The following is a 15,189-nucleotide window of genomic DNA, read 5'->3' as shown; positions in this document are numbered from 1 at the left end:
GAGTAGACTAGAGTTTTTCTGGCTGAACTTTGCTTTCTAATGATTTTGATGGAGCTGAGTCCAGTGTAGTACTGATTAATCGTGCCATGTCTATAAACCCCTCCCGAATTGAAATATTCGAATAAATTGATCAATTATAGCCCACAAAAGCAACTTTCTTGCCGGAGCTTTAAATATATTTGACAGAGATCGGAACTGAAACACCACGTTCAGACTTTTTCAGTTATGTTATTATGCTTCTCAATTTCCCACCCTCCTTTCCCTTCCACGCATCGAGTTAGTGAGGAGGGACATGTTACTTGGTATGCGCCAGTAGTTTCTGCTTACCCTTTTTCTCTCTCACTCACTCATTTCAGGATGATTAGCGCCGACCACGTTCACGTCCGATGACGTACCGTGAGAATCACAGCTCGAATAATTATTCTTTATGAAAAATTGACCGGGGTACCGACACACACAAGCAGCCGCAGCACAGTTTTTTTTCCCAAAAAGGTGTTTTTAGTTCAGTGGCTAATAGCTTATATGTAGTATCTACATACACCAACACCACTTCTTACAATCAGAGGATAGGGCTAAGGTCAGGCTACCGTCCCCCGGGCGGTATAAGGTTAGGAGTAGAGGCTGTCATCACAGTCCTCAACAGGCGGTCTCCTATGGTCTTAAGCACTTTAGTTAGATCTTATATTGCAGGGTGTGTGCGTTCCTTCGGAACTCCATACGCCTACCTAGTGGCTAGCTTATATAGTACCTACATGCACAAACACCACTTCTTACAATGTGAACCCTTGTTCTCCGAGGATAGGGCTAAGGTCAGGCTACCGTCCCCCGGGCGGTATAAGGTTAGGAGTAGAGGCTGTCATCACAGTCCTTCAACAGGCGGTCATCCTCATGGTCTTAAGCACTTTAGTTAGATCTTATATTGCAGGGTGTGTGCGTTCCTTCGGAACTCCATACGCCTACCTAGTGGCTAGCTTATATAGTACCTACATGCACAAACACCACTTCTTACAATGTGAACCCTTGTTCTCCGAGGATAGGGCTAAGGTCAGGCTACCGTCAGGCAGACCATCGACAGATAAGGCAAAATAGAACAGGTTTACACTGTCATTCGCCAAAATTAAAAAATATAATGCATCAATCGCCAAAAAAACTTATCGCCAAAATTATAAATTTTCAGGATTTTTGCCGTTCGTCAAAATTAGTCCCCGCCAAAATAAGTTACATTAAGGTAGACCTTATATTGCATGGTACATCCCCAATGTGAATATTTGACTTGAAAAGCTCATAAAAAAGGAACTGGTGGGCCAAATCCATAATGCCTCAATCTTAAATTAAGAAATCTATTTTTGAAAAGTTCAAATTGATGGTGGATCATCCAATATGTTCGGCAGAGTAGTCTCAATTGACACAAAGGAATCAGACTAGTCGAGAAGTATAGTGTCCTGTTGTATTGAAATTGAAAACCGTTAACTATTCAAGATTAGAGTGTGCGTGGTTTATTATTCTGAAATTTTTGCATATTTTAAGTCCGTTAAAAAAGACGTAGAAAGCAAAATTTAATGACTAATTGATAAATTGAAGATTACAATCTAACTAGTCAACCATAATTAACGTACAAAATATATATTGCAACAAAGAAAAATTATAAGAAAAAAAAGGAAATCTATTTCTTTGAAAAAATAATTATACTAAATACTAAACTAATAAATAGACCATGGGACCAAAAACTTCTTCTTCCGCGCTTTATCTCGAAATAAAATAAAATGCAAAGGAAAACAAGAGAAACCATACAAAATATTGGGTGATCTTGGATTGGCTAGATTCTGAAAGATTCTATAAAAAGGGAATTAACTTATGAGCATAAAGTGTATATTGAACTTGATTGTGACTCAAAACAAAACAAATACTTATTCTAAAAATTTAGATAAAATCATCACTAGATTTTCTGACATGAATGATGCTTTCTAATAAGCCGATTCCATCTGTAAAGTGCATTTTGTGACCATTTTGTCTATTATTTCCTCCGATCCGGTATCCAGCATTTTCATCGACATTTTTTGGGATTTCAACAAAAACTTTCTCCGACTGCTTCATTAACGATCAATCGATTTTGAAAGCGAATCCAAATCGAAATCACACAAATCGTGATAATAATAACGTATTATTAACAACAACCACCGCCCATTTTTGACTGACTACTATTTTTATCACCAACAATAACACCTTTGGTTGTATCGTCCGTAGAGGCTCCAGCCAAATGTTTTCGTAAAATATCTTGTGTCAAAGTCATGAAAGCTTCTTCAACGTTTATATTTTCTTTTGCACTGGTTTCGAAAAATTTGATTCCGTGTTCGCGGGCAATCTGAAATTATATCAAATGAAAGTTGACCGAAAAATGCTCGAGACCTTTTGCGAGACGCTTTTGAGCTAAAAGAGAAAATCTTAATACATATTTAAAATCAGTGGGGTTCAAAGTTATTGAAAGTCTCATATTAAGCCGCTCAAAATTATCTTCTCAACGAGGTATTACGTTTCCTTAAATCTTTTCCGCTAAAGAACCGATTTTCATCGCTAAAAAATTTCCGGACAATAGTAAGGTTTCAGGCATTTGACATTTTGATCATTAATTAAATGTTTAGGATTCAAGGGGCACTGGATAATCTCTGATTTTACTGTAGACTTTTTCCCAACGAACAGAATATTCTTACTCCTTCTCCCCTCTCTTTGTTGACCATTCGTTTATCTTCCATATCACATTTGTTGCCGAGAATCATTCTTTCAACACCTTCACTTGCGTGCTAATAAAGAGCGAATGTTTTTAGTCTTTAGTCAACGAAAAGGCCAAGCAGAACTTTATTGCATTTTCTACAAGAAAATCACAGAGATTAAAATGTGTACCGTAACCGTAATTCAATACGACCAAATAAATAATCATTTTAGAGCGGTCACACTATATGAGGAAGCAAAAGAAAAGCCTTTTTAGTTATAATTTCGCACCTGAATAAAGTCAACCTCCTGCATAGGGTAACCACAACCTGAAATTTATCCCAACCCACCGCCCACCTTCTTGGGACATCCCCACCCTCACCTAAATTCTGAAAAGTTTCTCAACCCCACCTGAAAAAAGGTTTTTGACCAGATAATTTGGAATTTTACTTTTATTGGGAACTTTGAAAATCCCAGTTAAATCTTTGCATGCAGGCATTACCTCGTCGATGTTTCGTAGCCATTTAGCAATATTATCAAATGTCTTTTCTTGTGTTATGTCATAAACCAACATGATGCCCTGATGATGGTAAAAAGTAAAATGTCAGAGTATCAGTTCAAACAGGGGAGGGGGGTCTATATTAAATTTCAGACATATACGAGTACTACTTTTTTCATACCACCACCCCATTTTTGAGAAGTGGTATTTTAGTACATGTGTATGGACATTTTGACAGAGACCACAGAATTTTGGTCTTCTCAGGACAAATTTTGTCTTCTCGGGACCATTTTTCTCAATAGTGCTAATTTTTTAAACATAATATCCATTTCTTGCAAAAATTTATACTTTTAAACTTTTTGAATTGCCTGAATGCCAAAATAATTAAATTAGACTTAAGAAATTTTTTTTAAATGAGAAAGTTTAAAATTTTTTTGTTGAAAACTTATGACAAATTTTGAGAAATCACGAAAAATTCATTAAAAAAGATTACAAATTGACGAAAATCAGTAATTTTAGGTATTATTAAAATTTTAGCATATTATAAAAAATAATATAATTTAAAAATATGGTTCTTTTGGGGTATTTTGAGGTTAGATCAATTGGCAAACTTCATCTCTGGTGAGAAAACCCAGAATGTGATTGTTTTTGGGATTTAGCTCCTTAGGTTTATCTTTACTTGCTAACAAATTACCAATGAGACAAGGTTCAAGTAAATACATACCATGGCACCTCTGTAATAAGACGTAGTGATTGTGTGAAATCTTTCTTGTCCTGCTGTATCCCTGTCAAGAAATCAGCAACTTTTAGTTAAACCCTAGCAAAGGTTTTCTTGGAGAATTATTGAAGAAGATAGAAGATCATTGCAATATATCCAACACTTTATTTATCTGTTTCTTCTGCTTATGTTAAAAGAATTAAAAACCTATGAAAAGAAAGTCAGGTAGAATGTTTCTTTATCAAAGACATTTCCATTTTAGCCTAGATGTGCTTTTTGTACAATACCTCTTTAAATGACAACCACATTATAAGAAATATAAAACAAAAACACTCCCATTAGGACAATCTTTTGAAATGATCTTAGACCATAAGACTGGGGGGTCAATCTATGTTTACTAGTGAGGTGCTGAGCAATTAGTGAAATACCAAATAATTTCTCGTTAAAATAAATAAATCAAGTACTTTAATGGGATAAATTTTCGCGGGGATTAAATTTCGCGGTTGAGCTCATCCGCGAAATTTTAAGATTTCGCGGGGATTAATTTTCGCGGATGGCACTATTGGGGGGCATTATTTTCTCGATTTTATGACTTTTACTGTCAAATCATGCATATTGGTTGTTGAAATACACATTATTTGCGCTCCTTTGATGCAAATAACCACTCAAATAGTATTTATTTGACATATTTTGAGTTTTGTTTAGAAATATTTCGCGGATGGGCCTTTTTCAAATTTCCAATGGGACTTATTTTCGCGGATGACACCCAAATCCGCGAAATCCGCGAAAATTAATCCCCGCGAAAATTTATCCCATTAAAGTAATTAATCAGGGTTGGTCCTAAAAAGAAGGGTAGCCAATTGTCTATTCAACAAGGACTGAATTGTATAATCATCAGAAATAAGTATCAGGTTTGAAAGGTTTAGCAAGAAAAATGAAGTAGGTTTGTTCAGTTTCTACTTTGAGATAACAAATATATCATAAATTTTTCTAAATTAAATACCTACCATATTTGTAACTTTATCTTTTTCCCATCAATTTCAATAGTTTTGATTTTAAAGTCAATTCCTAAAATGAGAAAATTATTCATTTAGTCAGAGAGTTATTAAAAAGTTATTAGTAAAATTTTGAGTGATTTTTGAAAGATGCTGTACTTACTGACTTTTTTATGAGGTGGTAAGCAAATTAAGCCTTGATTTCTTTGGGCAGCTTTCATGTAAATCATACCTCCATGTGTCAAAATAAGAAAGTGTAACACATTTTTTGGCAATCATGGTTTTCTTGATATTCATGGCATAATATTGTTGATTGACACCTTGATTGAAAACATTGGGCAGCCATCGTTAAATGGCTGGCATTTAATCATCAGAAAATATGTGCGCTCAGCGTTTTCCAGAAAAAGACCCCCAGAAAACGTTTTAAAATGTCAATGCAGAAGGGGCAACACTTCAAAATGAATCAAAACAACTTTTGTTCTAGTTCTTTAATTATTTCCTAACTATCTCCACGAGAGAAATCATTAAATTATTAAAAAAACACAAGTTATAAAGTTTTCTTTTTTTCAGGCCCCCTGTTTCAATACTGGGTGCGGCAAGAAAAAGTAAACATATTTGTCAAGATATTGTGAGCTTACAGTTAAAGAACTTTTGTTGATTCTTTTTTATTCTATAGAGGAAAGATCAACTCAAATTTTGTAGGAAAAAAAATTTAAAATTGGTTCATTTAATCAAAAGTTATGTTTAAAAAGCTGAAATTTTACCTATCCAAAATAACAAAATTCAATAAAAACAGATAATCGAAATTTTTAATGAAGAATCAGAGAGATTATTATTAAATTTTGATGAAGGTTATATACTTGGCTTTTTGCTGAGCTATAAGGGGAGCCTTCCAAACACCGTGGAATATTCAACCCTTCTCCCATCGCTGTTTTGTCAGCCATCTTTATTTTTGCTATGGCTTGCAAGTTTACATTTAAAAAATAACGGAGATAATTTCTAAACTTTTTCACCAATAATCCCGAAATTTTTTATCTCCATAATATAAAGCGACAGAAAAAACCAGCCATCTGCAAAATTTGTGGGCCACACGGGCCGTCAAACAAATACAACCCGAGGCATAAACATTGGGTCATTTGTTATAGTTTTTAAAACAGTCGAAGCAATTGAAAACAAACATGGCAAAGTACCGTCAACTGTTCTAACTTGGGACTATCTAACCAAACATGGGACAGCAATTTGGCCACCATTTCACTGAACCTCCAAAGTCATTTGATTTGAGTTAATGAACGGCGTATTACAAAATACACAATTTCTCTTTCGCACCAAGTAGGCTTTTAAATTGAAATATGAAAAAATCTGTAGTGGAACCCGATGGAACGTTTGATGTCACCCGTGCAGCAAGTTACACCCTTTATTTTTGTTAATCCCATCGGGCGATAGGCGGTTAGTCACTAATTCTCCAATCGGCGTCTGGTAATTTTGAATGAAAACAAACACTAGCTGATGATGAAAATTAGATAGCAATGCGAGGAGAAAAATGAAAAAAATCTGTCAGAAAATATAGCGTTTAGCAAAAATGCAAAATGCAATAAATTCATCATTGATTGTTGATGAGGGGAGAGGGAAGGGTTGTAGGGGAAAAATAAATAGAAAGTTCTGGTCGCAAAAATAAGTTTTATTGACAATTGAATCATGCTTGATGATGAGCATTGTTATCAATAATGTTTTTGTGTGAAAAACATATTTTCAACCGGATAAAATTTTTCCTCAAAAATCGAACATGTTTTGAGCATTGCGAATACGCATCTTTCTGCAAAAAATCAGAAAAAACTAATGATGAAAATTCGAGAAAATGTCAAAAAAACAGTTTTTCCGGCAAATTTTTTTTTTTTTTTTAATCGGGCTCTGTCACATTTCGGGTATTGTCATTTTGCATTAGTGTGCAAAATTTCATAAAAAATATAAAGTAAAGCTCGAGAAATTCAAGAAATACTGTCTTTTCGGCGAAGATAGCTTGTTCCGGCGATTTTTAAGTAGTTCTGGCTTCAAAAATCAATTTTATTGAAAATCGAAACATGCTTGATGGTGGGCATTGCTATTAATATAATAATGTTTTTGAATGAAAAAACAACCAATTGTAAGGAAAAAGTCTAATGAAAACCCAGAAAAACTGCAATTTCCGGCATTTTCATCCGGAACATTTTTTTTCTCTAAAATTGGGCTCCGTCACATTTTGGGCATTGCCATTTTGCATCATTGTGCCAAAAATCAGAAAAAACCAATCAGCTGATCCCGAGAAAGCTTAATTTCCTTGCAAATGGTAAAAGGGAATTTCCCCAAATACGAAAATCCATATTTTATGGCAAACAAACATTTTCCAGGAAAAATCACTTTAGCCATCTTTTATAGCACCTTGCCCTCTATATTTCTGCCAAAAATCAGAGAAAACTAATGAAGCAATATTGCAGTCCAAAAAACCCTATTTTTAGGCAGTTTTTGGCACAAATTTGCGCATTGATGGCAAGAATGGCCGTTCCGGGTGGGGGGGGGGTCCAACTACATGCCGATAAAAAATCAAGTATTGAGATGAAAATCCTTTCAGCCAATTTCTTTCTGATTTTGTCCACAAACTCCACTGAAAGCATATGAATTCACTTGCTTTCACCTTTGCGCGCAAATTCGCAGCTTTAAAAGTACAGTTTTGAACTAGCTTTGATAAAAAGCTCTTTTTTATTGGCCAGCACGCTGCCTTTTCCTTCGAAATGTTGGAACTTCATCCCGTCATTTTAACTTTTGTTTTGATTAACAATATCAATGCGGGTATGAACAAACTCAATGTTGGTGCACAAATAGACAAAAATTCAACGATGACGGGTGGGAAGGGGATGGCCGACAAGATTTGAGGAAATTGTGTCTTCGAAGATATAAAAGTTGGATTTGAAAAATTTTGGCAGATAAGAGCAAGGGGGGGAGGGGGTCTGAAGCTTATTTGAAAGTTTTTTGTCGAAGACCCCTAATTGCTATGGTAATTCTGCTGGCTATATGAAAAGCTCATTTATTCCACGTGCGTTTGCGTAGGGTAAAATGGAGAAATGCGAAAATCGAATTTAATTTGGCAAAATATTTTTGAAAAATGACCCTACAAGATTTGACTATATCTTTTTATTCCATGAAGAGATTACTTTCAAATAAAAAATGTACTAGCAATGAATGGGTAAGCTTTCTAGAAATCCAAACATAAATTGCATAGCTTTTAATAAAAAATAGCACTTTAGGATCAGAAACAGTCAAAAACCAGCTTTTTCCAATTTTCTTCGAGATACAGGAATTAATTCCTTGTTTGTTTTGATCTGAAATTTTCAGTAGGGTTGGCCAACATGGTTCCCTTGCTCATACCAGGGGGGCCCGAGACGGGGGTAAGAGAATTAAAGTTTTTAAGTAAAATCTTAATTATCACCCAAAAAAGTGCCTTTTTTTGTCCATATCTTTTAAATAGATTGTCCCAGCCTTATCCCTCTTTCAGTAAAGCTTCCTATACCTTTTGTCCTTCAGAAAAACCAAAAATATTGGCCTTAATTGATTGCTTTCAGTTCCTGTAGCCAGTAGTGTGACCCCCTGTATTTCTATTTTGTGACCCCCTGTATTTCGCGCGGGTTTTTAATAGAGATGTCACATGACTCAAATCCTGCAGTCTTATTGGACTAGAGAAAGCGAAAGTGAAATCACGCGATCTGATTGGATGAAAAAAGACCGCGGGAGCTGGAAATGAATGGAATTCTCTAGAATTCTCATTCGAAAAACAAGATGGCGGCGAGAAAAGCACGTCTTTTGCTTTAGACGAAAGGTTGTAAATTATGGTTGATTTTAAGGTTTTATCTTATCTCATCTCATTTACTTTAATTAGTAGAGGCTTCTTCAATGTTTGGGGATGGTAAGTCTGTAAAAGTTATTTGTTTTTCGGTGGAAAAAAGTGTTTAAAAAAGCATCTTTTGTGCTCAAGGTTTATTTTTCTTCGCAAATTTTTGTCTTTTATCTTAAGTAGACGAACGAGTATTTGACTGATGGTTATGATTTTTTCACAGAACATAGTAAAACTATTCAGGAACTTAGACCTTTTTACAGAATTTCAAAAAATCTGTTAGTTCTGGAGATATATTGAAAAGTTTAGGCATGGGTAGTTTGCGTTCGTGTTTCGCGTTCCCAAACCAAACGCACGTGATTCCTTGTCAAGACTTTTTTTATTTGAGATTGATTGCTTTACCAAACAAAAAGATATTAAAATGTCTTGACAGGCCATTTTGTCATTTTTGTGTCATTTTGGTCAGCTGAACGGATTGACGCATTTCCATTGTTTTGCCTTATGGAACACGCGTCACAAGTGTTATGCGTAAGCCAAATCGCGTATTACGAACAACCTCTAAATTGCCGAGTACAGGAGAGAAAAAAATCGAAATTCAAAATGGCAGCCAAGCCCACGATGATAACTATCAAAAATCTTCGTTTCAGCTATTGCAGCTCAATAAATCAAATAAATAATTTGAAATAAAAAGTAAACAAACCTTGAACCTTTCATGAATCCAAATAAATAAAAGTATTCATCTAAAGTGAAGATTACATTTCAAAATAAAACGATTTCCAAACCAACCTAAAGTCAGTGTCTGCCAACTAAAAACTTCTCTGCGGGGTCACTGACAAGGAGACACGACTTCAGACTTTAGATTCCAATTCTTGTATAGGCTGCAACTACACTGCCAAATGATCTGTATTACAAAGACTTCCAATTGGGTCCATAAGTTAATAAGATGAGATCATCTTATAGCACGGGGGTTCTGTTTTTAAAAACAAACTTCAAAATAAAATTGTTAATAAGCTTGTTACTTAAAATATCACTTACTTACATAATTCATTCATGATATAACACCCCTTTCTTAAATAAATGGCCTCTTAAAGTCTTTAATGTTTGCCGCAAGAAGGAAGAAAAATTTAATTTGACCCCCGGTTTTTTCTCTCTTTTACTAGCCATTTCCCGCGTGTTAGTGTAGACACAACTTTAATCCAGGGAAATGAAGCGTTTTCATTGGTCTAAAATCACGGATGGTCACGTGACCAGAATTTTTATCCAGGGAAATGCCGTTGCCGCAATGTTTTGCTTTAGTGAGTTTGACCATTTTGTTGTTTAGATTTGACAGGCGAAATTTCTATACAAACCAAAATATGGCTTCGTGGGAATACCGGTTGAAATACTTGTGCCGCTTGCTCTACTCTACCATTTTTGTTTTGATTTAAATTTGTATTTTAATGACCAGCCAGGTCATTCATTTGAGGGCTATGCATGTTAGCCTCCACCTTATGCAAGTTACCTGATCTCACGGTACCAATGTTGCAATGTGCATGCCTAATACATACTGCCTCCTGGACTATATAATTGATTCTGGGAATTTTATTTTCTTGAAAAAGTTTAGGAATTAGCTCCATTATTTTTTAAATATAAAGGAGGGTTGAATATTATGAGATCAAGTTTCATTGCCACAGCGATATTAATGGAAAGGGACTGAGGGTTAGTAAATAAAACGTCCAATCAATTTTTTTTGTGAGTTGAATCTGAGTTTGTGGATGGCTCTACCCTAAAATGGATTTATGAGTGGCCTCAAGCTACTGCCTGTGCCATCAAGTAGATTTTAATAGATACAACAGAAGAGTGGGAGAATCTTTCTGGCCATGTATGTATTTGAAAGACAGAAGGTTGGCTTGATTAATTCAATAAGACCCCTGGATTCCCCAGAAGAAATTTGATATAATCTCACCTATTGTAGAAATAAATGTTGTATTGAAGGCATCATCTGAAAATCTGAACAGTAAACAAGTTTTTCCAACTCCACTATCTCCAATAAGCAGAAGTTTGAACAAGTAATCGTATGCTTTTTTAGCCATTTTGAAGTTTGATTGATTGAGTTTTCTTTTTTGTTTTTTAGATAATTTTTTGTAGACTTTGATACGGCATGATGAAAATTGGTATAAGTCCTAGCTGCCCACCGTGATCACACGGTTTTATCATCGTAAGCTCTTATTTTGATCGGGAAGTTTTTTTAAATTCATGTAAGACTGACCACAACCCAAACATTGAAGTTGCGTAAAATCAATCAATCAATCAAAATTCGAATACTCGTTCTGCAAATTACTCATTCTGGGCGGCTACCAAAACAAAAACAAAGTCCAGAAAACGAAAGAAAACGAAAGGAAAGTCAAAGGTTGTCATTGCTGTTGTTAGCGAATGCAATTTTTAACATAAAATCATAGAATACTATTTTCCTAAGTAAATTTAAAAGCAAATATCATGGGTGACTGCGAGAAAACATTGTGGACCATCATATGGTTTATTCTTTTGATCTGTGTTTGCTGGCCTTTGGGATTTGTATGTGCCATTTTGTACGTCTTGATGCAACCTTTCTTCCCTTGTTGTTCTGGGTGCAATGGAGTAAGAGACTTGCTATTAAAAGGAACTCAACTACCTCAAACTGCATCTGTTAATATGATGAATGGAAAATCTGGCTGTTAGATTTTACGGTTGTTTTTACTATCATGAATTCACATACTTTCACTGGGCGATTTATGTATGTTGTATCAGCAAAAATTTTTGATTTGATTTGTCCCTGAGTTCGTTTTATGTACAAATTGAGAACAAACAAGACGATTGGATATAAGTGTTTCGGTGTTTGTATTAGTTACCTTTTCAGGGAATGTGAGGGAGTTAACAGTAGCTGTAAGCAAATAGTAATATCCACCACTAAAGCAATTTATTTTTATATACAGTATACTGTAGTATTTTCTGGGAGAGCTCAATAATCTTTTATACATAGTATTAGAGATCTTATTTAATTTTACTCAACATTTTTATTTTTTTAAACTTTAGGCAATTTGTACTAATTTTTTTTCTTTAGTCAGATAATCACAACACAATGTAATAGGAAGTCAAAATATTGACATTGAATTAGGAAAAAAGAAGAGATAAAAAAAGACCATTTATAATCATTTACATCTACCTACTACACGCTTTTTTATAAGAATGGTGATTTTCCATTCCAACATGGACATTTTGAATAAAAATACAAAATCTTCCCTGTAAAAATAAATCAAGAAAACCCTAGCAAAAACAAGCACACTGTATATGGGACCTACCTAATGATAAATATAGAATGAAAATAGAAAAATAAGTAAAATAAGAAACGTATAGGACTGAAAAAAAATGAACAAATGGTCCTCGAAATTCGACAAAAATACAAGAAATAGTTTATTAGCAATTCTTGAGACTTAGTTTTCAGGCAAAATCCAAACAAAGATTTATAATATTTTGAGTAGCAATTATCTATTGTTTCAAGTGGATTAATTTTCGCGTTTTTCGCAAATTTTACAATCGCGAAAACAAAAGAAAAATCTAATTTTTGTACTTTATAAAGATATAAAGTATTGTTGCGTTTGTCTTTTCTCTTGTTCCATTCAAAACAACTCTTTTCGTCTTTTCAAAAATTATTCTTTTATTCTAAAAATTTTGTCTCGTATAGTAGAGGGCATTTTGTAAAACCGCTCAACTGTTTTGTTAGAAGCACTTGTTATACATTTTTGGAAAGCTAAGGGGTAGGGGAATCGAAATTACTATGTTTCCAATTTTTTTTCGGACACTTTGGTGTGATTTTCGGACAAATATGACGGTCTCAGGCAAAAACCATAGGGTTAAAAATTAATGAAAATTTTAGCTCGAGAAAACGGAGACCTGTTGTATATTTTTGGAAAGCTCTCAAAAAATTAGGATTAGAGATATATTGCAAGTATAGGTGATTTCAGTACCTAACTCGAGATATTGAGCCTCAAAAAGCGCAAAAACTGGACAAAATAGCTGTTTCTGGCTGAAAAACACGGTTTTCAAGGGCTAATATCTCGAGTTAGGTACAAAAATCACCTATACTTGCAATATATCTCTAATCTTAATTTTTTGAGAGCTTTCCAAAAATGTACAACAGGTCTCCGTTTTCCGTACAGCTCGAGAGATTCAAGAAAACCTGTTTTCCCGGCGATAATGGGCTGTTCCAGCGATTTTTATAAAGTTCTGGCTTCAAAAGCCAGTTTCATTGACAATTGAAGCATGCTTGATGGTGGGTATTGTTTTTAATAATATTTTTGTGTGTGTAAAAACGGTGATTTCCGGCATATTTCCGACATTTTCAGGCGGAAAAATTTTTTCTTCAAAATCGGACCCGGTCATGTTTTGGGCATTGCTAATACCATAGCCACTAGAATATTATTTAATTGACATTGCAAATACGCATCTTTATTTGTGCAAAAAATCAATCTCGAGAAAATGCCAAAAACAGGTTTTTCCGGCATATTTCCGGAATATTTTTCGACAATCGGGCTTCGTCACATTTTTGGCATTACCATCTTGCATCATTGTGCAAAAAATCAGAGAAATCGAACAAGCCAATCCTAAGAAAAGGTTGCATCAGACGGGCGGACGGTAGGACACATATTAATGTTAAAGGAACGAGGTATATGACGCGCCTGAGCAGACAAAGATACTATCTTTCAAAATAGTATGTATTTTAGAAAGTTGGAATGTATATTTGAAAAATAGTATATATTTTGAAAGATAATATGTATTTTGAAAAGATAGTATGTATTTTTGAATAAAATCTTTCAAAAATACATACTAACTTTTTAAAATACATACTTATCTTATTTTTAGAGGTTACCTTAAGGGAACCTAATTTTGGCGGGAACTAATTTTGTCAGATTTGGCGAATTTAGACGAAATTCGCCAAAATTAGTTCGCGCCAAAATTAAATATATTGCTCACTCGCCAAAATAAGTTCCCGCCAAAATTAATTTTTCTTGTGTTTTGCTTAAAATAATGAACCCTGAAATTCATCAAAGTTGCTCAAAATAAGGCAAAATAAAACAAATTTACGCTGTCATTCGCAAAAATTAGTTCCCGCCAAAATTTAAAAATTTCGCCATTCGCCAAAATAAGTTCCCACCAAAATTAATTTTTTTTAGGATTTTTGCTGCCCGCCAAAATAATTTCCCTTAAGCAACGATGTAAAAATAATAGATAACCAACTACTTCTAGAAGGCACTTCTCCCAAGAGAACAACCATTGTTTTCCTATTGAAATGAGCACTCTATTAAAAAGCTCTGTGTGCAGTGCGTGTTATACTTTTAGCTAGATTTTGACACACTTTTTGACATCCACTGAATTGATAGAAAAATTTGAATTGTTATTTACTGCAAATTTTGGATTTTTTTTCAAAAGATAAAGGTACCAATCTTTAGACAAATTGACTATGGATCGGCCTGATACCACTTAATCTTCATCTGGATAAATAAACGCTCATAATGCTGTTATCTGAAAAAGTGATTTGAAATGCGATATCTCGCGTATGAAAAGTGCATGGAGGTTGCATGATACAAAATAAACAGATGGATGTTTATAGAACAATAGTATCTAATTAAAAAATTCCTTCTGTGAGGCTGCCTATAGGAAAATACACTTTTTCTAACCCAAATTTTGTAAAAATATACATCACGTGATCGATTCTGTCCAATGATGTTTTTTGAGAATCAATGCAAGTTGGTTATCTACAGGGTGTCCCTAATTAAAGTATCGAGTTTGAACATGCGATTGAGTAGAAAAGTTTGTGTGTGTTATCGCTAAAATATAAGAACGTTCTCCATCACACAGGCTTATTACAAAAGGTAGTTACAACGCACAGGAAAAAATTAGCAGATCACAAGTTTGTGAAACGTTGTTTCCGGCCCTTAAAAATCGGATTTTCAAAATATAGTTTGTGAAATAAAGTTTGGGATATTGTGAACATTGGGTTTTATTATTTCACATTGAGACTTTCTTTTCACAAGGTCATCGTAAATTTCATTTTCACAATGACAAAATTAATTTCACAAGCTTAAGAAAAATAGGTTGTAAAATTCAATTTCACAAGTTTGTTAATTGTATATATCATAACTTGGGATATTGACAATCACAATGTAAAATAATATTGGTAATAACCATTCTGATACAAAGTTTGGGAAAGTCAATTTCCGACCCCAAAAACATTTTCTTTGGTCTGATTTGGGATTTTGCAAATCCTGGGTATGTTTTATTCTTTGCTAAGGCAAATTTGTGAATTTAGTATTTGCAATGTAAAAATTGTTTTCACAAGTTTCAAAAGTATAAATTAATCGTAATGACAAATAAAAAAGAGGGAGAGCACATA

The 15,189-nt window shown here is 34.2% G+C and overlaps 1 protein-coding gene across 1 annotated transcript; it reads right to left on the bottom strand.

The window, feature by feature from the left end:
- Nucleotides 1-1,433: 1,433 nt before the first annotated feature.
- On the bottom strand, nucleotides 1,434-10,969 carry LOC136806939 (ras-related protein Rab-10-like). Its single transcript, XM_067063510.1, has 6 exons — nucleotides 10,726-10,969; nucleotides 4,931-4,991; nucleotides 3,930-3,990; nucleotides 3,209-3,286; nucleotides 2,709-2,798; nucleotides 1,434-2,362 (listed from the first exon to the last, which is right to left on the bottom strand). The coding sequence occupies exons 1-6, from the start codon at nucleotides 10,850-10,852 to the stop codon at nucleotides 2,165-2,167; spliced, it is 615 nt and encodes a 204-aa protein (XP_066919611.1). The 5' UTR covers nucleotides 10,853-10,969; the 3' UTR covers nucleotides 1,434-2,164.
- Between the last annotated feature and the right edge of the window lie 4,220 nt (nucleotides 10,970-15,189).

This window comes from Clytia hemisphaerica, unplaced genomic scaffold (assembly GCF_902728285.1).
Source record: "Clytia hemisphaerica strain Z4C2 unplaced genomic scaffold, Clytia hemisphaerica genome assembly, whole genome shotgun sequence".
In the NCBI taxonomy this organism is placed as follows: Eukaryota; Metazoa; Cnidaria; class Hydrozoa; order Leptothecata; family Clytiidae; genus Clytia; species Clytia hemisphaerica.
Note: the sequence above shows the minus strand (reverse complement) of the source record. Positions and strands in the feature narration are given on the sequence as shown.